At 40.5% G+C, this 25,307-nt stretch overlaps 2 protein-coding genes across 8 annotated transcripts in view; one reads left to right on the forward strand and one right to left on the reverse strand.

Moving 5' to 3' along the window:
• The window catches only part of LOC140502753 (uncharacterized), a 49,164-nt gene that overhangs the window by 20,360 nt on the left and 3,497 nt on the right, over positions 1-25,307 (reverse strand). For 2 of the 5 annotated variants that reach the window (XM_072606733.1, XM_072606731.1), the window contains exons 2-5: positions 16,369-16,472; positions 5,451-5,595; positions 3,745-3,840; positions 549-614 (exon numbers count right to left, since the gene is read on the reverse strand). In XM_072606733.1, the coding sequence (XP_072462834.1) occupies positions 549-614; positions 3,745-3,840; positions 5,451-5,502 (214 nt within the window). In that variant the 5' untranslated portion in view covers positions 5,503-5,595; positions 16,369-16,472. Of the gene's footprint in view, positions 1-548; positions 615-3,744; positions 3,986-5,450; positions 5,596-11,106; positions 13,345-16,368; positions 16,473-25,307 lie in introns of all 5 variants that reach the window. The other 3 variants (XM_072606732.1, XM_072606735.1, XM_072606734.1) reach the window with 3 other exon arrangements.
• The window catches only part of LOC140502772 (zinc finger protein 569-like), a 33,441-nt gene continuing 31,127 nt past the window's right edge, over positions 22,994-25,307 (forward strand). For all 3 annotated transcript variants that reach the window (XR_011966562.1, XM_072606770.1, XM_072606767.1), the window contains exon 1: positions 22,994-24,514. The gene's annotated coding sequence lies outside the window, so the exon portion shown is untranslated. The remainder of the gene's footprint in view (positions 24,515-25,307) is intronic.

Here is a 25,307-nt window from a genome sequence, read left to right on the forward strand (position 1 = left end):
TTATTAAGTTTGAAATCACCCAATCAAGATCTTACTTGGGTTACATTCTTGCAGCAGTGAAGGCAAGCTATTAGAAGACCATCATCATCAGGCATGCAAAATAGACTCCATCATGAAACCATCATGGACCACCACAACCTTGCCACAAAAACAGACCTTAAAATGCCACTCATTGAAATGCTGAGATTGTTTTCTAATTAGACCTTCTCCTCTGTTCATGTTACTTTTTCTATCTGGCAGCTTCTCAAAAGAATTGGGTGGCAATATGGTTTAGTCATTCAACAGCGTTTCAGTGAATGTGTAGAAACTTTACTAGTGATAGAAATAATGTCTTCTGAAGAAATTCTATGCTTCCAAAGGTTGTTTCCTATATAAGCCCTAATTTAAAAAAAACCAGATAACAAAGTAATATTTGCAATTGACCTTGAAGCACATTTGTCATTTAATATGGTACTTGCCAAGAGCCAACAGAAAAAGAACATTTAAAAATAGTAATTAGCAATTCACTGTGACAGAAGAGAGAGCAAACAAAAAAGAATTTCCTTCACCTGGAGACTTGTCAGATTCGCCTTCCATATTCCACCTTATCCATGAGTGAGCATTTTCAACATATTCTGTTAAAAAATCAGAATACAACTATTGGTGCAGTGGACAGAATGCTGGGCCTTGAATCAGAGGGCACGAATTCCAATCCCATGACAGAATCCTGCTATTCCTGTGACACTAAGGAGTTCACAAGACCTGTGCTTGCCTCAGTTTTTTTAAATCTGTAAAATGGGCACCATTACAGAATCCAATTGCTAGAGTTCTTATGAGGATAAAATGAGACAATATTTGTACGCTGCAGGACACATAGTAAATAGCTGTGGTACAAATGCTACCCATCACTTTAGTTTGATTTTCACTGTTTCCTCCCAAATTCTGCTCTCCCTAGACCATTACTGTTCTCAATCCTTTGATTTGCATATTTTCTTGTTGAACATAATATATTTCCATTCCAAAACAATGCATTCCCTGTATCAGCATTTGTTTGTAAATGAGATTCTGAGCTTTGTGAGCTCAGCAGAGACTGGCCTCTTTATATCCTGCCTTCCTTTTTTATCCTCATGGCTTAGCACAGTGCTTAAAGCAGTAGGCACTTAATCAGTGCCTATTGATTCCCTGACTGGGTCCAGGGCTGACAGCAGTCCCCAGCCTCTACTTCCTGCATTCTGATCTTTCCCCAACTTGTTCAATGCACATTCAGGCCTCAGACCTCCTTCTGTCCCTTTCTTGTAGTCAATCACCTGTAAGCAGTCACCTTAGTCAGGTCTGAACCAGTATTGAAGATTACAGAGGCTTCTTTCTAGGCTCCTGGAGATTCTCCTGCTATGGGACACTTGTGTGTCCCTAACTTCCAGCACCCTCACCTGATGGGGTCACCTATATGTGGTCAATGTGGCCAAAGATTGTCCAAGAATCGGGACAGAGATTAATCAGAGATTAGGAAAGGAACTTGGCTTGATGATTTATGAAAAGTTTAGCCTTGGAAGACTGCAGAAAAGGCAACAGACATCTCTCCTCCTCCTCATGTGCAGCTAACTTTACAGAGAGAAAACATGAAACCATGCTGCCAGATCCAATACCAATTTAGGCTGTGTAATCTCAGCTGGGCCCTCAGTGAAGCAAGGCAATCCTTTGACATCTCCCTACCTCCTGGGCCACTTGACACAACAGCTCTTCCAAAGCTTTTCACTTGTTTCTAACCGTCCATCATGGCTTGTTTCCAACCGTCCATCATGGCTTGTTTCCAATCCTAACCCATTCACAACCACTGAAAAAAACCTGGACATTTATCAATGGTTTTCTTGTCCTGCTAATCTCACATAAATCAGGAGTCTTCTTTTTGACTCCCATATTATTCTTCTGCATGCTACAGAAAACCCCCACATATGCAAATGATCTCACCCTACCCCTTCATCTACCTCCATATATTCCTCCTCTAGAAACTCCTTCTTCTCCTCTATCTCATGTTAGTGACCATTTCCCTATTACCACAAACGAAATAATTTCTCTCAAATACTTAAAACACTCAGTTGATCCATGCATCCCCATGACATGGTGTCCAATACCTTTCTTCCATTTTATGGCTAAACAGCTGGAGATGGCCATTTCCATTTGGGGTCTCCAGCTCCTTTCCCTGGTTTTCTTTGAAATTCTCTTGTTTTCTTTCTTTCTTTTTCTTTCCCTCCAAACTGCCCAAGACATAGCCACCATTAGACACAAATAGGAACATCTATGCAAAATTATTCTACACATATCTCCATTTATTAATTCCTTCTGTCTATGTGGATAGCATCTTTCTTCATTTGTCTTTATAGTTAATTTGGATATTTATTAGGAGTGAAAAGAAAAAAAATTTCTCTGAATGATACCTTCCAGTTTTAGTGTTCAAGTGAAACACATATTTTAAAATTATCAACAATCTCGAAATTGCTAAAATTCAAGGACCATTTCGTAATCATAATCCTTGACTTCTCTGCATGCTTTGACACTATCAGTGTCCCCCTTTAATTGATATTTCCCTCTCTAGATCTGAACAACATTATTCTCTCAGTTCTACCTCTATCATATGCTATACGAGAAATCATCCCAAGAGTTCAGGCTCAGAAATGAAATGCCATGCACTCCTCATCAACTCTCACACATTCACATTCCTGACACACACATGTTCAATCTGTTGCAAAGTCTTCTTGATTCCATCTCAATATTGTCACTTTCTTGGTTCAGACCAATTTCAATCCATACCTGACACACTATCAGAACCTGCTGACTGGTCCATCTGCCTCCATTCTTTCCCCAGTCCAGTCAATCATCCATCTAGTTATCAAGTTCTTCTTCCTTAAGCTCTGACGTGATCATGTCACCGTGTATTCAACAACCTCCAGTGGCTCCCCAGCAAAAGTATAAAATATAAAACCCTTTCTAAGGCTGTGAAGGCACTTCATTCCCTACCCCTTACCTACTCTTCCAGTCTTCTTTCACTTTTCTGGCCTCCCCTTAGCTCCTATATATGCTGAAATCCATTTGTTTGGGCCTTTCTGTTCCAAGGACAGGACCTTCCACCTCTGGACTCTGTGGGTTTTTCTTGCCATCCCTGTTGGTTAGAATGTTCTCCCTGGCTTCCCTGAATCCCCAACTAGAGTCCACCTCCCACAACAAGCCTTTCCCAGTCCTTCTGAAATTTAGGGCCCTCCCTCTCTAGACCAGCTCCAATTTCTCCTGTCCACAGTGGAATTCTACATAGCTGTTGTTGTGCTCTCTGATCCACCAGACTGTGAGCTCCATTGGAGCAGGGGACGTCTCTTGAATTATTTTCTCAGTATTTTGTACGGGGTCTGGAACAGAGGAGGCACTTAGAAATTTGTTAACTTGGAGAAAGTCTAGGAAAGAGTTTATATAGGAGAGCCTAATCACTTTTTGCATGTTCGTGTCCCTAAATTCCAAACAATGAGTTTTGTGTGGATCATAGATTTATACCTAGAAGGAAAGTGAAAGGCCATGGAGTCCAAAACCCTCTCATTACAGAGGGAGAAACTGAGGCTTAGTGGTTCATTGACTGATCCATGAAGCCACTGCTGAGAAATCTCTGAAAAAAATTCCAGGTCAGGCCTTCCTGCTCCCAAATTGAGCACTTGCATCACCACAACACAAAGCAGCCTCTTGTAATCCCACATCCAGTACACCAGCTTTCATCTCACTCACCTGGACAGCAGCTCCTCAGGCCTTCTTGCTCCAGCATCCATGGTGCTTCCCTTTGCTCAAAATAAGAGATCACATCTTCTCTGGGAACTGGCAGCCCTGGGCATAGGGAGTCAGGGATGAGCATGGAAAGAAACTTGGCATTCAGATCTCCGTAGGGAAACGCATTCAGACCCAGAGTTGCTCCATTTTGAGATCCACTCCATTAAGTTCACATACCTGAGTCTCTTCTCCCCCTTTAGTGCTTGTCATGTAAGTAACCCAAAACAGAATGTACCACATTATCCTGTTGTAGAACCTGTTCTGAGAAAGAGCCAGACCTCTGCCACCCCCATCCTGTAAAGTTCCATTCTTGTTGAGACTCCTAATTAAAAAAACTGAATTTGAATTAATGAAATTACATGCAATTAATTTATATTAATTTTATAAATTTAATAATAAACAAATGAATAAAATAAGGTGGAAAAACTAAATATACAAATCACATTAACATAATTAATCATTAATAGAACAGTTAAATAAAAATTAAATTCTACAAAGGCTTATTGTGCAAGACCGACCTGAAGTCCCAGAAACAGAAGCCTTGACCAATCACAATTCACACTGCCTCTGTATGCTTTTTCTCTCTCCCTGAAACCTATAGAAACCTTGTGTACTGCTCATTTGGGTCATTTTTGCCTGATAAGGTGAGATTCTCCTACTGGTATACTCAATGAACCCTAGGTTGCCCACATTCCATTTCTTGCCCAGTCTGCTATTCCTGGCAAAGCCAGGGACATGTAAGCAAGGATCCCAGGGTGGTTCCCAGGAGTCCTGAAGGACAATTTCATAGCATTTCTTTTCTGAGCTTTGGGGAGAGGTGAGGGGGAAGGTCATAGAATCAGGCTGCAATCAGAAAATTTGGTCTTGATGCGCCTTCTTCATAGAAGGATGGACTCATGGCACACTTTCCATACTCTAGAATTGACAGGCAGCTGATGGTGCACTGGGGAGTGCCCTGGGCCTAGAGTGAGGCATGCCAGCATCTAAATCCAGCCTCAGATAGTTACTAGCTGTGTGCCACAGGAGAAGTCACATAACCTCCATTTGCCTCAGTTTCGTCAACTGTCAAATGGGGAGAATAATATCCTCTAACTTGGAAGATTATTGTGAAGATGGAGTGACATAACATTGTAAGGAAGGCCCTGGTAAACCGTAGGTGAAAATAAATGCTCCCTCCCTTCCCTTCCCTTCCCTTCCCACCATCTCTGCTGGAATTTGAGGGCAATAGGAAGGCAGATCAAGGACAAACTCACTAAAAAATGGATAAGTAGAAGCCTTGGGCTACAAACTAATGCTTGGTAAGAAAAATATTCTGGATCCTCAACCCATCCCAGAGAGGATGGGCTTGTAAGGAGAAGCCACCTGGGCAGCTTTCAGAGACTTGGCAGACACAATTCCTGTCCAGGTGGAGGTCAGACCAAATGACCCTGAAGTTGGTTCCGTGTCTCAGATCCTTCCACACTAATTTGAAGCTGCCTAGAGGTGGGAGGCTTCAGGAGCAACAAGAAAACCCTCAGGTTCCTATCCCAGAAAGCAAAAACTTTCTAGAGGAAACACCAGGCAGCAGGACAGGAGACCAACACTGTTCTCTCTAATAACTGATAAATACACCAAACCCTGCACACCAGAGGATGAAGACATCCCTTTGATGGCAGACTCAGCATTACCAGAGGAAGTGTACTTATCCAGGGAGAGCAGGTTCCAGGCATTCTCCAGCATGACTGCCTTGTATGGCTCCTTCTAAGCATGGTCCAAGAGGCCCCACTCCTCCTGGGTGAAGTCCACAGCCACGTCCTTGAATGTCACCAGCCCCTAAATCATTAAAAGTCACAGAATGTAGAGTTGAAGGAATTCCAGATTTTAATAGTCCTGCTGTCATTAAACAGAACAAAACTAAAGCACAGAGAAGGGATTTTCCCAAAGGTCAGACCCTTTATGAGAGCCAGAGTCAACTCCTAAATGCACAGTCATTAAGAGCCCAACTGAATTTTTAAAAAAGTTTTTATATGATCGATTAAATTAAAGCTGAGAAATATTTTCCCCTGAAATGTTCCTCCTGTGGAATCAGGGAGCAAATTTGTGTTCTATCAGAGAGGTAGTTGGCTCTGTGGGGTAGTATGAGAGAGGGTGATGGGAAATATCTTCTTCATCAGAACTGATACAAGTGACATATTCTTTTTAAAAATATCCTTTTTTTATCTCTTGTGTGTATATTTACCTTAAAGTCTAGAATTTATTTCCTTTCATATTGAACGGAGTTATAAGAAGATTTACATTAATCCAAAGGCCACACAGACCAAAACAGAGAACTTATGGATCAGAGGAAGGGGAAGCTGTAGACCAAATTTATATATTATATGTAAATACATAAGTCTACGTACACATATGCATATGAATGTATGCCAATACTTTATACAACAACTAGATCTTACATATACACAATGATTTACCTGTTATCTCCTCCATGAGAATTTGAACACCTTAGGATTAGGAGCTGGGTTTTACTTTTTAAAATATGCACATGTGTGTGTATACATGTATATGTATATGTACACATATATACATGTAAAATTATTCCACACATACCACTCTGTCACTTCTTTCTCTGGATGCCGATAGTGTTACTTCTTGCATGTCCTTTATTTTTAATTTGTTTCTTTAGAATACTCAAAATGACTTATGTGCTCAAACTCTTCAGACCACAGTGTTGCTGTTACTGTATACAGTGTTCTCTTGGTTCTGCCTACTTTACCCTTAGTCCCTTTGGCAGTCTTTCCATGCCTTTCTAACACCATGGAGCTCATCCTTTCTTACAGCACAGCAGCATCCTGTCACAACCGCAAAGCACAACCTGTTCAGCCTTTCCCCAAATCATCACCAGCTGCAGTGTCCAGTTCTGTCTCCACAGAGGGAGTTGCTTTAAACATATCAATCATACTCAGTGATAATCACTGTCTGTGAGTTTCCTTCCATCTTATTCTTACTTATGCTTTTCTTTTCTGCCCTTTTTACCTTATCGTTTTTACTTTATCTTCTCCCCCCACCCTCCTACCCCTCAAATTTATCTAGCCCTCCAAGAGTCCCCCATTTCCTTCCCCCAATTTAAATCCATAAGGACTCCAAAAGTCATCCTCTTCCTGACCCTCCTGAATCCCAGTGTACACACGCCTCTGAAGAGTCCCACCCTGACCCTGTTCCCCAATTTTCTCACCTTTCTACATGTTCAGAAGACTTCTACACTCTTTCACATGCACACATTGTTTACTTTTTACAGCCCAGATGAGAGTAAGGCTCCAACACTCCCAACCCTCCAGCCTTACTTGTTTCCCCTCTCTGAGTTCTTCTTTTCACACTCCCTTTTTCCAATATCATTTCTCCCTTTTGACTTTTCCTACACAGTTTTGTTTTTTATCATCACCCCATCATACACAATTCAGCCACTACTTTTCTTTCAAACTATTGTAGTAAAAATGAGAGTTTTAAGAATGCATAAATAAAAAGTAAACAGTTTGACCTTAATGGGGGCCTAATAATCAGTCTTTAATATTGTCCTTATATTTATTCTGGATTTTTTAGGATGAAATTTCCAATGAAAATTCTTTCCTTTCCTTTCCTTCCCTTCCCTTTCCTTTTCTTCCCTTCCCTTTCTTTCCCTTCCCTTCCCTTCCTAAAACCTTAAACCTTACTGCACTCTGAAGTCCATAGATTGGATAACAATAGGACCCTGCCTAAGCTCCACTTAAGGGCTATTTTCTGGACCCTCTTGGCTTAACAGTGATTATCAATAATAACTGTTGCTGTTTTCCTCCCAGCCTGATGCAGTTATTTTTCTTTGCCTCATTAAAGGGGCCATCGCCTGATTACTTCTTTAAAAGACCTATTCACTGAATGGGCATTAACTCACCTTAAGTGACTACCTGCAAAGACCTTGACCTAAAGGGGCCAAGGTCTCCCGTTGCATGCTGGGCCATTTCCAGTCATCCTGATAAATATCTGGTCACTGGATTCAGATGGCTCGGGAGGAGAAATGAGGCTGGTGGCCTGCACAGCCCTCCCTCACTCAAAACAAAGTCAAGTGCAAATCATGTCATCATGTCTCTGATGGTATGGTCTTCTTCATGCAGCAGAGGATGAACACAACAACAACAACATTTCTTCTGGATATTTTATATAGAATTTTCCAATGAGTTCTCCTCTTGTTTTTTCCCAAACCTGAAAGTCTTTCAATTCATCAAACAGTCTTTTATTTTTTCCCACCGAGGATTATATTCTACTTTGCTAGGGAATTTATTCCTGGATGAGACCATAGCTCTTTTGTACTTTGAAATATGATGTCGCCAACTTTCAGTCTTTTAGAGTAGAATCAGCTAGTTCTTATGAAATCCTAATTAGATTTTCCAAATAATGAAATAATTTTTTTCTTGTTATTTGCAATATTTTCTCTTTAACCGGGGAGCTCTGAGACTTGACTATGACATTCATGTAAGTTTTCCTCTTGGATTCTCTTTCGGATGGTGAATGGTACATTTTTTCTATTTCTACTTTACCTCTTGTTCTAGAACTTTACGGTACTTTTCCTTAATAATTTCTAACTAGTAAGTGATATATTCTAAAGAAAATTCTGTGAAACATCTGTGTGAAACTGGCAGTTCCATGGCATTCTGGGGAAATGCATTTAATGTGAACACTTAAAAGAGAACAAAATTAAAGGCTGAAATAAAATCTTATCCAGAAGAGGATTCTAAAGAGCTATTTACTGGAATTGGTTTACTGTAAGAGATGGTCCCCAGCCAAGTGAAGGTGTCATCTGTTGTTACACTGAGAGCTTGAACTTACTCTGGAGATGATGTGTCATAGCCAAAATATCTTATTCCTTTCCTTTCTGATTTCTTTCATTTGTCTAGAATGTACATTCCTTAATCATAAAATTAATTACCTAGAAATAAAAGTAACTATGATGGAGAAGGGCAAGCTAGGTGACATAATGGATAGAACACTGGGTTAGGTATCAGGAAGATACCATCTTCCTAAATTCAGATCTGGCCTTAGAAAGTTACAAGCTGTATGTCCCTGGACAAGTCACTTAACTCTGCTTGCCTCAGTTTCTTCATTTGCAAAATGAACTGGAGAAGGAAATGGCAAACAATTCCAATATTTTTGTCAAGAAAAACCCCAAATGGCATATAAAGCCTTGAACATGACGGAATGAGAACAAGGATGGGGGGGAGGGGTTCTTCACTCATTAAAAAAAAAGCAATATTCAATTAAGTTGGGTTTTGTTTGAGTTAATTCATCAGAAAAATGCTGCCAATTTCTTTATGACAATGACCTAAACACACATGAGGAAGTGTAGAAACTTGGTAGAATAAGAGTCAAGAGAATGAGTTAAGAGGTTGACTGGTAGACCAAATGAAGAAAGGCTGGCCAGATTTGAGACTTGGAGAGACATGATTCATTGAGGACCCCTACTCAAACAGCATTAGTCAGTTCTTCATGATTCTATAAGGGGTAATGACTGTTGTAATAATCTTTTTTTTCTACGTGTAGTTTATTTTTTTATTAATTTATTTAACTTTTAACATTCATTTTCACAAAATTTTGGGTTCTAAATTTTCTCCCCATTTGTCCCCTCCCCCCACCCCAAAACACCGAGCATTCTAATTGCCCCTATCACCAATCTGCCCTCTCTTCTATCATCCCTCCCTTCCCTTGTCCCCATCTTCTCTTTTGTCCTGTAGGGCCAGATAACTTTCTATACCCCTTTACCTGTATTTCTTATTTCCTAGTAGCAAGAACAGTACTCGACAGTTGTTCCTAATACTTTGAGTTCCAACTTCTCTTCATCCCTCCCTCCCCACCCATTCCCTTTGGAAGGCAAGCAATTCAATACAGGCCATATCTGTGTAGTTTTGCAAATGACTTCCATAATAGTTGTGTTGTGTAAGACTAACTATATTTCCCTCCATCCTATCCTGCCCCCCATTGCTTCTCTTCTCTCTTTTGATCCTGTCCCTCCCCAAGAGTGCTGACTTCAAATTGCTCCCTCCTCCCATTGCCCTCCCTTCCATCCTCCCCCCCACCCTGTTTATCCCCTTCTCCCCCACTTTCCTGTATTGTAAGATAGGTTTTCATACCAAAATGAGTATGCATTTTATTCCTTCCTTTAGTCAAATGTAATGAGAGTAAACTTCATGTTTTTCTCTCACGTCCCTTCTTTTTCCCTCCACTTTGCCTCTTTTATGAGAGATAATTTGCCCCATTCCATTTCTCCCTTTCTCCTCCCGATATATTTCTCTCTCACCGCTTAATTTCATTTTTTTAAGATATGATCCTATCTTATTCAATTCAGTCTGTGCTCTGTGTGTGTGTGTGTGTGTGTGTGTGTGTGTGTGTGTAATAATCTTAATGTACTCATCTAGTCAATCCCCAAAGACTAGGTCAAAGGATAAGCACTGTATCAATCCATACTTTGTATAAGTCACATAGGAATAGAGAGTCCAATAGAAGGGCCCCATAATAGGCCTGGAAACAGGGAAGGGCAGCAACATATGCTGCAACATTTGTGCTCCATATGCCAAAGAGAAAGGGAATCAGTTTAACCCAGAGCAGCAGAGAGCAAGGCAGTGTTGTTACTACCTGATAATGTTTAATATAAAATTTTGGAATAATCTCTTCATTCTCTCTGAAGCAAACTCAGAGAATGCCTCTTCCTATGTCAACAAAAGCCTGCCAGGGCTGACTTAACATTTCTTAAGAGACCTTTAACCTAAGACACTATCTTGAACAATGGGACGTTTTCCATATCTTAATATTCGTAGACATATATACTATGTTATGGCATGTTAATGGTAAAGAAAACACAGACATCTTGGGTCGTAATTTCTATGTGAAACTTTGTCAAACTCTGTTATCTTATTGTATTTACAACCTAGGCAGTTAAGAAATTCCTTTTTAATGGTCTAGTTAATCACTCATGGAGATCATAAATCTGAAGGACACAGAACACTTCTTTGTCCTAAAACAGATTTAAGGCTGCCCAATTCTTTGTATCGGTAGCCAGAATATTTCTGGCTCCAAAATGCATTATGTTACCATTTTCTTTAATAGGGAATTGATCAATTAATTAATTAAATCATAAAATGTATGCATTTAGCCTGTTGCCTTTTCTTTAACAAAGTTTTCGGGTCAACATACCTTATTCAATTTCATGACTATTTCTGTACAGAAGTCTCCATGAGGACCATACTGGCAGCTTCATAGACCATGCTCTATGTCTATGGCAATGACCTCATGGAGTGATGTCTCGGCACAGATTGCACTCACCTGGGGAGAGGGGCAGTGGCTCCCAGGGGCCATTCCCTCTGGCTCCAGGCTCCCTATTGGGGCCAGGCCTTGGTCCTCTGCAGACTAAGCTGGGCAGGGGGAAGGATCCCAGAGATCTTACTCTTCTCTTTCTGGGCAACAGGCTGACCTACAGGAATTCACAAGGGTGAGGCCCCACAGGTTCCACCCTCCGGGGAGAGAGTCCACCCTACAGAGGGAAGGAGGAAGCAGGGAGGGTCAGGCTTGGAAATGGACATGGTCTGAAAAGGAAAACTACTTCCCTCCCTCTCTGACTCCTCTCCTGCCCCTTCACCCATTCTCCCTGACACCCAGGAGGCAGAGGGGGCTTGGGATTCCAGATTGGATGAGACCAGTCGGAGCCTCAGTGGCTTCTCAGAGCCCTCCCTCCACATGATCCTCTGCCCTCCCTGCCTCCCCTCTCCCTGACTCACACACATATTATCTAGACAACAGACTAACCGCTTGAGAGAAGGAAGCTAGGGAAGGTTGAGGAGGGGGAGGGCTCTTGAATGGGGACACCAGGGAACGATCAGGGGAAGCTGGAAGACAAAATGCAGTCCGGAATTCAGAATCCTGGCATGGGACATGAGGCAGGGCAGTCCGGAGGCACCAGAGGAGCTGCCTGGGCAGGAGCTCGGCAGGAGAAGCCCATCGGACAGCAGAAACCAGAACAGCGGGCACCAGGGGGGCCTCCCAGCCCGAGGTCCTGCGGGAAAGGACGGGCACACAGACCCACCTGAGCTCTGTGACCATCCCCTTCTTTCAGGGCCGGAGCTTAGGCTTCAGGAGCTCTCCCCGCCCCCTTACCAGGCGACGCTGCTGGTCATTGGTCCCTTAAACCTCCTCTTCAGGGAGTTTATCCCAGAGGCATTTCTGGACTCCATTTCCCGGAATTGGAAATTGGAATTGTTTACTTACAATAAATGAAAATATTATTAGTAGTAATAGTATTCTCAAAATTGTTGCCATTACTAAGTTAATTGGAAAGTAAGATTGTGACTAACTTGTGTATGATGGGATGATTCTAAAAAACAAAATTGTCTAGGAAAAGGTAAAAAGAAGCAATTCTCTAATAAAAATAGGGCATGGAAGGAAGAACTAATACAGAGAAAAGAGGTGTTGGAGGAGTAGTGATGTTGGAAACTTACTCTCTTCTGATTGGATGAGGAAAAAACATATACATCAGATGAAGTTCCCAAGTCTACAGAACATCCAGAAAGATGAGCAAACTAGGGATAGGGTTGGAGAAGAATTTTTGCAAACATGTATAGAATAAGTATTATTCTATAAGGTGCATTAGAGGGAGGTAAAACAAGGAAAGGGATGGTAAAAGGAAAAGATAAGGTAGTTGGGACAGGGTAGAAAGAGATGTTGAGAAGGAAAACAATGAATAAAAATAAGGTGGAGGGAAATCCACAAATAGCAATTAGAACTTTCTCAGATCCCTAAGATGAGTCGTTTCCCAACTGATAAATGGTAAAGGATAAGAACAGGAAATTTTCCAATGAAGAAATCGAAACAATTTATAGTCATATAAAAATGCTCTAAATCATTTTTGACTAGAGAAATGCAGATTACAACAAACTTGAGATATCAACTTCAAACTACCAGATTTGATAAAATGATAGAAGAGGGAAATGACCAATGTTGCAGAAAATGTGGAAAAATTAGAACATTAATTCATTGTTGGTGGAATTGTAAAATGATTCAACCTTTTGGAGGGCAATTTGTAATCATGCCCTTTGGGCATACTGATACTTGTTCTATTTCCAAATGTTATTATGGGAAAAGGAAAGGAGTCTGCATGTTCTAAAATGTTTATAGTAGATCTAGGTTGGCAAAGTAGTGAAAATTGCATGGATGGCCATCAAAACATTTGAACAAATTGTGGTATATGATTGCAATGGAACACTACTGTGCTATTTGAAATGATGAACTCAAGAACTTGCAAAAACATGGAACATTTGCATGAAATATGGAAGACTGAAAGGAGCAAAACCAAGAGAACACTGTATACAGTAACATCAATATTGTTTGCAGAATGACTTTGAGTGAACAAGTTATTTTGTCTATTATAAATACCTAAATTAGCTATAAAGGACATATGCAGAATAATGATATCTGCATCTTGAGAAAAAAAGTGATAAATAGCAGCATATATAGAATAAAATATACACACCTATTTGTGCCTAATGGTAGCCATTTCTAGGTTGGAGGCTGAGGGAAGAAAAAAAATTGTATGAAAATTTTGTTGTATATTTCAAAGGAATAGCAAGTTGTGCATAATAGATTTGCAGTTTCGTGTATAATCATCTTTTTATTGTTCTATGTTATAAAAATGCTTTATTGCACAACATAAAGATATGTTCAAAATAATTTTAAAGAGCTATTTTGAAGCTTCACATGCACCCACACACACGTACATATTCATCCATGTATATATTCTAAAATCTTCACCACTTGTCCCATGACTTCCTGGCAAACAGAGGGAGAAGACATGGAAGCAGCATTTTACATCCTTGGGCTCAAAGATCACTGCAGATGGTGACTGCATCCATGAAGCTGAAAGATGCCTCCTCTTTCAAAGAAAAGCAGTGGCAGATCTGAACAGCACACTACAAAGCAGGGACATCTCCTTGCCTACAAAAGTCCATAGAATCACAGAGATAGGTCTTTCCGTAGTATAAGGAACACTGAGTGCCAAAGAATCAACTCTTTAAAATTGTGGTGCTGGAGAAGACTTTTGAGAGTCCTTTGCACAGCACAAAGGTGAAATCAGGCAATACCTAAAGAAATGAATTCATCCCATTCACAGGAGGGTCCAACACTGAAGCTGAAATACTTTGGCCACATAATGAGAAGATGGAATTCATTATGAAAGACCCAGATGTTGGGAAAGATGGAAAAAGGAGAAGGGGAAAGCAGAGGATGAGATGGATTGTGTCATGGAAAAAAATAAACATAAACTTGGACAGAATTTGAGAGATAGAGGAGGATAGACTGTCATGGTATGCTAGGGTCAGGGGGTCAGAGAGACAAGCCTGAGATGACTGAATAACAAATCAGCCTAGATGGTCATGATGGCCACAAGACAATCAGTTCTAATTTGATGATGATGCTTTTCATACATAGATTCTATAAGCAAAAACCTTCCTTCAGGAGACAGTGCATTGGTGGTCTCAAGACCACAAAGACCAATTGTCACAAGAAAATCAGGTCAACCGAGGTACAGAGCTCTGAGCACTAGGGGTTTATTGATTAACATTAATTTACTAATGAAAATGAAAAATGGCTTCCCCATCAAGCTCAGAGACATGAAAGGCAGCCCCACCTCCCCCAGATTAAGGATGGAACAAAGAACACAAGGTGGTAGGTTGGAAAACAATATAAAAGGTTAAAGCATCATGGGAGCAGGAAGAATATGATTGTCTGAAAGTCTGAAATGAGGACTGGAAACAGCCCCTCAGTTCATCCTGAAACTGCTGATACTTTCCACCTGGATCCCACAGAAATAACTAAAGATAGATAACAAATTTCCTTTAATTGTACAAAGACACCTGGAGACAAAATTTCCAGGAATGGCATCTGCCTGGTAGAGACTACAACAGATGACCCAGAATTGAATCAGGAGACTTAAAGGTATAGAAGGTAACAAGTTTCCTTGACACAAAGTGAGTTACAACTGGTACTGAGATAATGATTCCTTTTGAAGTAAATTGTCTTGAGAGCACTGCACTTTTAAACTTAACTCAGTGTTGTTTTTTTTTTTTCAATTAAAAGGGACTAATAAGAAAACTGAGTTTTTGCCTTTAACTGAGAGAGGAACACTGCCCTTTTGAACTCATGTGCTTCTTCACCCATAGATTGTTGTGCTTTGTCCTTTGCAAGTGAACTGAATTAAAGTGAGGCAGAACTGTACAAAGTGACCAACCTTCTCCTCCAGAGTTCTCAGAGTCCGGTGGCAAGACACAGGTCAAGACATTCCCCCATTTCTAACTAATCCATAAAAGTACCCAGAACTGACAGATTTTTAGGGTGCTCAAATTATGGTTCTGATGCGGTGCTTGGGTCCCAATTCTAAAATCACATTTCTCTCTAAAATTACATTTCTCCCTAGCCTCAAAACACTATTCTAGGAAGGTTCTCCCCAGCCCAAGGACACAGACCGCCCCACCAACAACCATCAGCTCCCTTCCTGTTACAGCAGCCAGTTGCACCTATAGAACTTATTAGTCTGAACCCGCTGTGTACTAATTGAATGGACTGTGCACTGGGTCATAACGACATTTACTACTCACTGAACAATCCTACGTATCCTAGACTTGGACGTACCTATACTCCCTTACATTTATCTTGCCTAACAAGACATCAACAACAGCAACCTGGTATTTTTGAGTCAGCCTTGACCATTGGTTTAGTGACTTTTCAGGCCTAAAACCACACCTCCATATAGCCCCCTCCTTGGGCTCTTTCCTGATGAATTTTGGGTAAAATACCTGTGCAGTAGATACCAAGAACTTTAGGAACTAACCACTCCTTAATTACTCCCTAATCCTACCCCAAAACACCTAGTCAGCATATTTGGCACACGCTTCACTATAGAGTATCCTACATAAACTTTACCTGTACCCCTCTAAGGTTGCAAGTTCCCTAAGAACTCTTGCCTGCTGAAAGGTGTAATAAATCTTTACCTTGACCTCACCAATGCGAATTCCTTCCAGGCAGCCTGACCCTGGTACCCTAATCTTTGTGGGGGTCTCACCCCCCATTCCAGCCCTCATCCATACCACCATTGTTAGCAAAAACAAATTACACAATTATAAGATTTCACAAAGTAATTTATGCTCCAACTTGGTACACTTTTGGCAGCTATCTCCAGACAAATAAATATGGACAAACAAGATATCTATTACTATCTATTATTTATGATACATTGGAGATAATCAACAAGTAATACTGACAAGTCGGAACACATCCAAAGAAGGACAATGAATATGATAGATAGGAGACCATGTCAAGTGAGGATCAGTTGAAAGAAGTGAGGCTACTTACCCTCAAGAGAAAATGTGGTGGGCAGCATGAAATATTCTTCAAATACCTGAAAGTCTGTCATGTCTAAGATGAATCACACTTGTTCTGCTTGAATCCAGAGGAACAACTTAGAATCAGTGAATATAAGTAAGCTACAAGAGGCAGGTTTCAGCCTGGCATGATGAACCTAATAAGGGGATGCCTTCTTACCTGGTCTTCAAGAAGAAATGACTTGAAAGAGATGCCTCTACATTTATGAGTCTGGCCCAGATGGTCTCTGAAGGACTTTCCAACTCAGGATTCTCTGATCAATTCTGTGACAAGGAAGAAGAAGTGGGCTTGGGTCCTCAGTAGCATCCAAATGAATTTCATTAGAAACCTTTCTTTCTATCAAGGTTTGCCTTTTCTGGCAAAGCAAGACCCCTCTGACTTGCCTTGATGAAAGAACATAGAAACTTCCCATAAGGCCTCTTGAATGGCTCCCTCATGTCCAACCTGTTGGTCTCTGAACTGGAAACCATCACTCTGATGAGAGTGCTGTCCTCAGGACCTGAGCACTTCATTGATCTGTAGAGAGCTTGTGGCCAGCAGCCTAGGGGCCTCTGATATGGAACTGAGTTCCTTTAGCCTTCCCTTCCAGGCTGGCAGAGCAGGAGCAACCATGGGAAGTTTTGTAAATAGAGATAACAAGGCCACTTGTCTCCCAAGGAAGGGCTGCTTTGTTCACACAGTGGTTCTGCTCTACCTCATGTCCATCAGGGGAACCCTTCCTTCATCACCATGATTTTTGGGTCACCAACATCAGGAGGCAGGACAGGAGGCCAACACTGTTCTCTCTAATAACTGAAAAATGCTCAAAAGCCGGCATACCAGGGGATGATTGCAGACTCAGTCTTATCAGAGGAAGTGTCCTTACCTGGGGAGAGCAGGTTCCAGGCATAATATACATAAGAGTACATTTAGGGTTAGGGTTAGAATTGATTCTAGCCCTAACTCTAACCCTAAAAGGTGATTGCACATGAAACTGCAAATCTGCCATGTACAACTTCCTATTCCCTCCAAATACTCAACAAACTTATCTTGGAAATTTCTTTTTTTCCTTCCTTCCCCCACCCTAGCCCTAGAGATGGCTACCTAATGGTATAAAAAAGGCATATATAAATAAAATTATTCTCTTTCTCCTATTTATCACTCCTTTCTCTGGATGCAGATAGCAGCTCTCTTTAATACGTCCTTTATTTTTAATTTGTGTCTTTATAATAGTCAAAATGGCAAAGTTGTTGTGAACACAGTATTGCCGTTTCTTTTCACAATGTTCTCTTAGTTCTGCTGACTTTGCTCTTAATCACTTTGTGCAAGTCTTTCCCTGCCTTTCTAACGTCATTGACTTCATCATTTCTTAGAGGAAAGCAGCACGTCATCAGAAGCAATTCAGCTTTTCCCCAAATGACGGGGATCCCTGCAATTTTCAGGTCTTTGTCACCACAGAGAGTTGTTGTCAACATCCCATTCACATTCAAACTTACAATTACTATCTGTGAATTTCTTTCCATCTAATCTTTTACTCGCTATTTTCTTTCTTAGCCTCTCTTTTTATCCTTTAGCTTTCTCTTCATCTTCTCCTTCTCCAATTCTCCCAGCCTTCAGAGTCCCCCCATTCCCTCCAACCACCCTCACATTTCAATTCACGAGGTTGAAAAAAGTCCCCCTGTCCTCTCTCCCTCCCTCCTAAATGCCAACCACACATCCCTCCAAAGTCTCTCCTGACCCTGTCCCCCAATTTTCTCACCTCTCTACATGTTCAGAAAACTTCTACACCCTTACACATGTACATGTTGTTTCTTTTTCAACCCAAATGAGAGTAAGTTTCCAACATGACAGTCCCCCAGCCCCTACTTGCTTCCTACAGACTAGTTCTTTTCATGCCCCATTTTATAATATGTCAAAATATTTGGAGACACCCTGTTTCCCAGAGGTAGGGCCCAGTAAGCAGAATGCACAGAGCTTGGCATAACAATAATTCTTTGCCCTTTGGATGATCTCACAATCTGCCAAAGTGTATTGCACCAGGGTTCCCTCCCCCTTTTTCCCAGGGACCTGAGTTAATATCCATTACGTCTCTGACATGGTCACACTCCCTGTTTCTTGTACTCCTGTTCCCATCACAGAACTCTCATTCTATTCCCCTTAGAGTAATCACAGCCCCTAAGACATGAGACAAGAAGAGTTCCCACAGAACCCATGGGAACAGTAACTCAACATCTTAGAATGATTATATCATAGTTCTGCCCACTTCTGGTTCATTATATATATAAGCCCTATCTATAACCCCACATGTTAAATGCTCCTACTCAGGAAGACTTCCACCTGCAAGTGTTTTCCTCACTTTGAAACTAATTAAACAAACTCTTGATTTCTGACACATCTGACTCTGGTCTGCTCTGTTTCAGCTCCAGCCATTTCCAGGTAAGAGACTGGTTCACTCTGGACTGCATTCATCATTCTATTAACGTTTATTAGTGGCAGTGGTCTTAAGGTGGGGGGCGGGGGGAGGATGTGGAGGTGAAGCCTTGAGCTCTCCAGTACCACAGGGACAGACTAGACACCACTGGAATTTCTCCAGAAACTGCCCCACCTCTTCTGTCAATTTTGTTGCTCTCACTCCTGCTCCATTATTGGTTCACCCTTGATTGAGGAAAAACTCCAGGGCACCTCTTTCCTGACCCATTGGTTTGTCCTGAATGACTCTGGTAAGGCCTTTTATGCAAATGCAAGCTTTGTGGTGCATGTCTTATCCTTTTGTCTGTATCTGTGCATTTTGATAAGACACAGAATATTTGTTATGATCCAGACTCTGTTGCCTTGAAAGATATAAAATACAACCAGCCAGAAAAACTTCCAAGAACTGTAGCTAGAGAGAACACTGGGAAGATTAATGAAGAGCTGAAGCTGTTGCCTCAATAAGCAGGAATTGTCTCACTTAGGACATTAGGTTGTAAGAAAAGAGGAAAAGACTGTAAGACCCATTTTTTTCCTGTTGTCACAACACTGGCCAAGCTGGACCCACAAAGATAAAGTTAGATAGCCTGACTGCTAAAAGCATCTTAGCAGATTCTGGAGGGTCTGGGATTCATTATTAAGGAGTTTGATGGTTAGTCATTTTAAGGTTGCAGGAAAGAACTCCTGAGGCTTTGGGGTTGTTCCAGAAATTGTCTCTATTCTAAGACATTTCGGTAAGTTTCCATGTGCCACTATGGCATTTGTTTTAAGGACAAAAACAAGGAATAAATATCATAAAGGCTTTTAAAAAGAATTGGCAAGCTTATGTTTCATTATTCTAGGGCGATGAGGGAAAGCTAGTTTTGGCAGCAATCCCAGACTAGAGAAAGTGAAGAACAAAAGGGAAATGGTTTGAACCTTCGTTCACCCTCGTTAACCCTCCTTCTCAGTTCGGAGACCCAGGCCCTTCCATTCTGTTAACCTCTGTAGTCCTAGATCATATTCCCAAATACAGGAATCGAAGAAAGAGAAGGCTGGACAACTGGCAGGAAATTTTCTGATCCACCTAGTAGAGAGGGGGTAGCAGCCACAGTGTGGGCCCCACACTAGAAGAGGTCCCAATGGTCCTGTACCCCAGGCATGCTGCAGCATGGCCCTCGAGGACATCCTGATCACACTGCCCTAGAAGCTGCAAGTGGCTCCAGCCCTTGCAGCACCTGCAGTTTGGGGGGTGCATGTCAGACCCATGGCCAGCATTCACTTTGTCCTGCAACCTGGAACTACCACCAATGGGAAGGTCCTGGCACCAGTCACTCTAGGACCTTGGCAGTGCCCTGTGCCACACACTCACAGAGCTCAGTCATTCAGTGTCTCTGGGGCTGGGCCATTCCTCCACAGTTCCTGAGCAGCCTGGGAGGGTTCCGGTGCCCCTGACAGCATCTAACATAACAATATGAGGTGGGGGAGACAGTCTCTGCTCTTGGTGAGTCTACCCTTCTCTGTTAAGGCTGTAGTAACTTATTATTTGTGTAATTTTAGGCAAATTATCTCTATTTGCCCAATTTTCTAATTTGTAAAGAGAAAATAATGATGGTTGTGGTGAGATCAAAGTGATATAATGACTGTTAAATGCTTACAAGTAAATGGCATATGCCAAGCACTACATTATTGTTATTTCTCCAACTTAATGTAATTGTTCCATACCTGAGAACTTGAAAGTGGTTTTAAAATGCCAAAAGTAATAAGATCAATGATTTTTGTATGTGATTATTTGGAGATGGAACTGAGGTTTATAGTTTCCCTTATTACTGTATTTCCACATTGCATTGTATTTCTAAAATCCTCTTATATTGTAAAACTTGTGAGAAAATAGTAACAGAAACCTTGTTAGGCAAAACACTTTTTTTCATCTGGATGCTGTTACACAATTGGGCTTTTTCTCAATTGAAGGGAATAATAAATTTTGAGAAACCAACAAGAACTAAAGAAATAGCTATGTGCAGATGTGTGTGACTGGCTTCCAACATTTATCTATCATGGAAATTCAGGCTTGGAATTTTAATTTTAAGTTTAGTAATAAGTTTTAGTAATAAGTTCTTAAAATTGGATTAAAGATTTATTAGTTAATGATTAATTTAGATTTTACACAAAAATTGTATTGAAAATAGTACAGAATGCTAAATTATTTTCCCATTTTTGGAAGTATTGGTCTGATAACCTTAAAGGAACAAGGAATTCATTTTCAGTTAGATCCTCATGAATTTTCAAAAGATTCTTATATCAGTTACAGGATATAGGTAAGGATAGAAACCACAAATGACATATAAACTGAAATTCTCTGAAGCTGTAAAAATAGAGAACCAAATTTAAGTGATTGTACTAAACTGTATTAAGTCAGAATTATCTAGGAACCTCTAGATTTGGAACCAGAGAAGCAAAACCTCCTTCAGAATCCTCCTGAGAATAAAGATGTTAATGTTTTAAACTTTTCTTGGTTTCCTTGGTGACATGTAAATCTTCCCTCTCAGAACCAGTCCATTTTGAGCCCCCTAAGGAATTTGGTCTGTACCTGACTGAAAATAATCATGCAATTATGAGAATTGAGAGAAAAACTTTATTGCATTGTTTAAATATAGCCCCGTGCAGCTAGGAAGTTGGATCATCTGAAGAAAGCCCCTGCTCCTGAGTGGACAGACCTAGAAGCAGCTATATCCACATGTGACAGCTGTCCCACGATTCTGGACGAGGGCTGAGTCTACTGTACTAGTATTTTCCTCCCCCTTTTTGTTATATACCCAACCACCAAGGCCCTAATTCAAGAATGTGTTGGCACTTTCTCACTCCGACCTTCTTGACACCCATACCCCAACTTTTCAAACAACGGCTAGCAATAAATTACCTGGGACATACTTCCCTGATAGGTCCGCTCAAGAAACTAGCCCCATGGCTAGCATCCTGTGGCATATACTTGCCTTTGGACAAAAGGGGGATATGGAAAAATGTTTTGAAGATATAGTTTCCTAGAACTAAGGCCTGGCAAGCAGGCTGGGCCCTGAAATTGCTTTGCTCTGTGGACGATCTGATAATCTGGCAAAGTGTACCAGGTGTTCACTCCCCTCATTTCCCAGGCACCTGAGCATTAACATCCATCACACCAGGTCTCAGACATGGTCATGCTCCCTGTTCCTTGTACTCCTATTCCCAACACACATTCTATGTCCCACAGAGTTATCACGAGCCCTGACACTTGAGACAAGAACTGTTCCCACAGGAGCCATGGGAACAGAATCTCAAGACCTCAGAAGGATTATATCATAGTCCAACCCACTTGTGGTTTGTTATGTATTTTAGCACTCCCTGAATCAGAGGGGAAAAAAGCCAGAATTGCAAGCACAAATCACCTACTTGGCAAAGGTGAGTATAATCCTTCAGGAGAGAAAAAATAGATAAGCATTTCTTCAAAAAGACTAGAGCTGAAGAGAAAATCTGACTTTCAAATACAAGACTCAAGAGAAGCATAGAAAGATAACCAGGAAAGAGAAATTTGATAAGGAATTCAATTTTTTTTATTGTAAATTTTAAACTTAAAGTAAGAAAAGAAAAAAGAAACAAACTTAAATATTAAAATGAAAATAATACAAAATAAGAAAAGAAAAAAAGCATTGCCATGTGCACAGCAGAATGAGAGGGGATTCGAAATATGCAGCAATATATACAAAAGTCTATACAATATATACTAAGCATTGTGTTGAGAGCCATTCATCTTTTCTTTGCTTCCTCATAAATTTCCTTCAGTTCTCTGCTCTGTCCTTTTTACTTTGAAGGTTAAATTATTTACATTCTTACATGAGAAGATGATATTTGTAACTGTTAAGAACTTTCTCATTATGGGGACATTAACAAGGAGTATATATGGACAGAATGCACAGATATGAGTGGAGTACGATGGGACAATATTGAAAAATATAAAATTAAGGGATGAGGAAAAGGAATGTACTGAGAGAAAGGGAAAGGCTCTCACATAAAAGAGCCATGACAGAGATTTTAGAGTGGAAGAGAAGATGGGGGAAGGGACAGGGAAGACTTGAACCTTATTCTCATCAAAACTGGCTCCAGAAGGGAATCACATACAACTGACTTGGGAAGAGCTGTATTTTACCCTACAGAAAAGTAGGAGTGAAAGCAGATAAGGGAAGTGAGTGGTTTTCATAGAAAGGAGGGCAGATTGGAAGGGAGAGCCTATAGTCAGAAGCAAAACAGTTTTGAAGGAGTATCAGAATGAAAGGAGAGAGATAATTGAATAAAGGGGGAGGGGGGGAATAGGATAGAAGGAAATAATTAGCAAACATAACTGTAAAAAAATTTTTGAAACAAATTTCTCTGAAAAGAGCTTCATCTCTCAAATAGATAAATGCATCAATGTTATAAAAATAAGAGCTACTGCTCAATTGACAAATGATCAAAAATATGAAGATACAGTTTTCAGATGAAGTAATCAAAGCTATCTATAGCCACGTGAGCAAAGGCTGCAGACTACTATTGATGGGAGAAATGCAAATCCAAACAATTCTGCAATGCTGCCTCAAGCGTATTCGATTGGCTAATAGGAGAAAAAAATGACAATGGTAAATGCTGCAGGAGACGTGGGAAAACTGATATTGGTGATGTTGTAAATTGAACCATGTCCAAAGGACTTACAAAGCCATCCCTGCTCTTTGACCCAGCAATACCACTACTAGGTCTGTATCCCAAAGAAAGAAAAAACAAAAACAAAAAGGAGAAGGACCTAAATGTACAAAATACTTATAACAACTCTGTTAGAGGAGGCAAAGACTTAGAAACTGAGGGGATGCTCAGCCACTGGGGAATGGCTGAACAAGCTGTTGTAATGGAATATCATCATATTATATGAAATGATGCACAGGATGCTCTCAGAAAAGCCTGTGAAGTCTTATAGGAGCTGACGCAAAGTGAGATGAGCAGAACCAGGAGAACACTGGACACAGGAACAGCAACATTGTAACAATAATTAACTGAGAATGACTTAGCTCTCCTCAGCAATACAACAATCCAAGACAACTCCAAAGGACTTAGGATAAAAAATCCTATTTATTTCCTGAGAAAGAACTGAAAGACTTTGGTCACATAATGAGAACATGGGATTCTTTAGGAAAGCCCCTGATGATGGAAAAGATGGAAGGAAAATGGAGAAGGGGAATGCAGAGAATGAGATGGATAGTGTCATGGAAACAATGAACATGAATTTGGACAGACCTTGAGAGATAGTGCAGGATAGATGGGCCTGGCCTGTTATGGTCCATGGGGTCATAAAGAATTGGACACAATTGAATGAATCAACAACTACAAGAAATTTTTCATAAACTTAAAGGTGAGACTAAGGGCAACTACTTGGTTACATGATGTACAGAACTTGGAAAGGGGAACACTCAACTTCACACGCTGAAATCTAGCCAGATACTTACCAGGTGTGAGAACCTGGCCAAGTCACTTAACCCTGTTGTCTCAGTTTCCTCATTTATAAAATGAACTGGAGAAGGAAATAACAAACTAATCTAGTACTGATGCCAAGAAACAGCCCCCTACCTCCCAATGAGGTCACAAAGAGTCAGATATGATTGACATGACTGAAAACAAATCAGCTGAGACTGTCATGATGGCCTCTAGACAATCAAATGAAATTTGTTGACAATGGTATTGTCATCAACAGATATTACAATGATAATGGTATTGTTTTCTATAGATATTATAACCTAAAGCCTTCTTTCAGGAGAGAGTGCATTGGTGAACTCAAGACCACAAGGACTAACTGTCACAAGGAAAATCAAGTTGAACTCAGGTAAAAAGCTTCTCCATGTTGCTTACGTTCATAAGGTTTCTCTCCAGTGTGGATACTCTGATGTACCATAAGAGTAGTCCACTGTGTAAAAGCCTTTCCATATTGATTACAGTCATAAAGGTTCTCTCCAGTGTGGATTCTCTGATGTTTATTAAGATGTCTCTTCTCTCTAAAAGCCTTTCCGCAATGATTACAGTCATAAGATTTTCCCTCTCTTATGTGGGTTCTATGATGCAAAATGAGATAAGGGCTCATTGTAAAAACCTTTCCATATTAATTACATTTATTTTCTCTCCAGTAAGGATCCTTTGATGTCTGATGAAACTTTCCTTCTATGTATAAGTCTTTCCACATTAATTATAGTCATAAGGTTTCTTTCCTGTGGGGGTTCTGTGATGCACAATAACATGAGTGCTCTTTATAAAAGCCTTTCCACATTGATTCCATTTATATGTTTTCTCTCCATTGTGGATCGTTTGATGTTTGACAAGACTGAGTTTCCATGCATAAGTCTCAACTTAAGAATTTGTCCTTAATCAGTGGCTTAGAATTAGTCTTTATTTAAGTCTTTATGTTTCTTCTGATACCACAGTTAACAAGTCAATTGTTACACTCTCCTTTTTTACCCTCATCAATTAATTCCTCTTCAACTTTGGCGATCAGAGTTGTACCATCTGCATATCTGAGATGGTTGATAATTCTTTTGAAAACCTCAATTCCACCTTTTGATTCCTCCTGCCTGGAATTTCACATAATGGACTTTGCATACAAGTTAGACAAAAACATGACAACA

This window comes from Notamacropus eugenii, chromosome 4 (assembly GCF_028372415.1).
Source record: "Notamacropus eugenii isolate mMacEug1 chromosome 4, mMacEug1.pri_v2, whole genome shotgun sequence".
NCBI classification, from domain to species: domain Eukaryota; kingdom Metazoa; phylum Chordata; class Mammalia; order Diprotodontia; family Macropodidae; genus Notamacropus; species Notamacropus eugenii.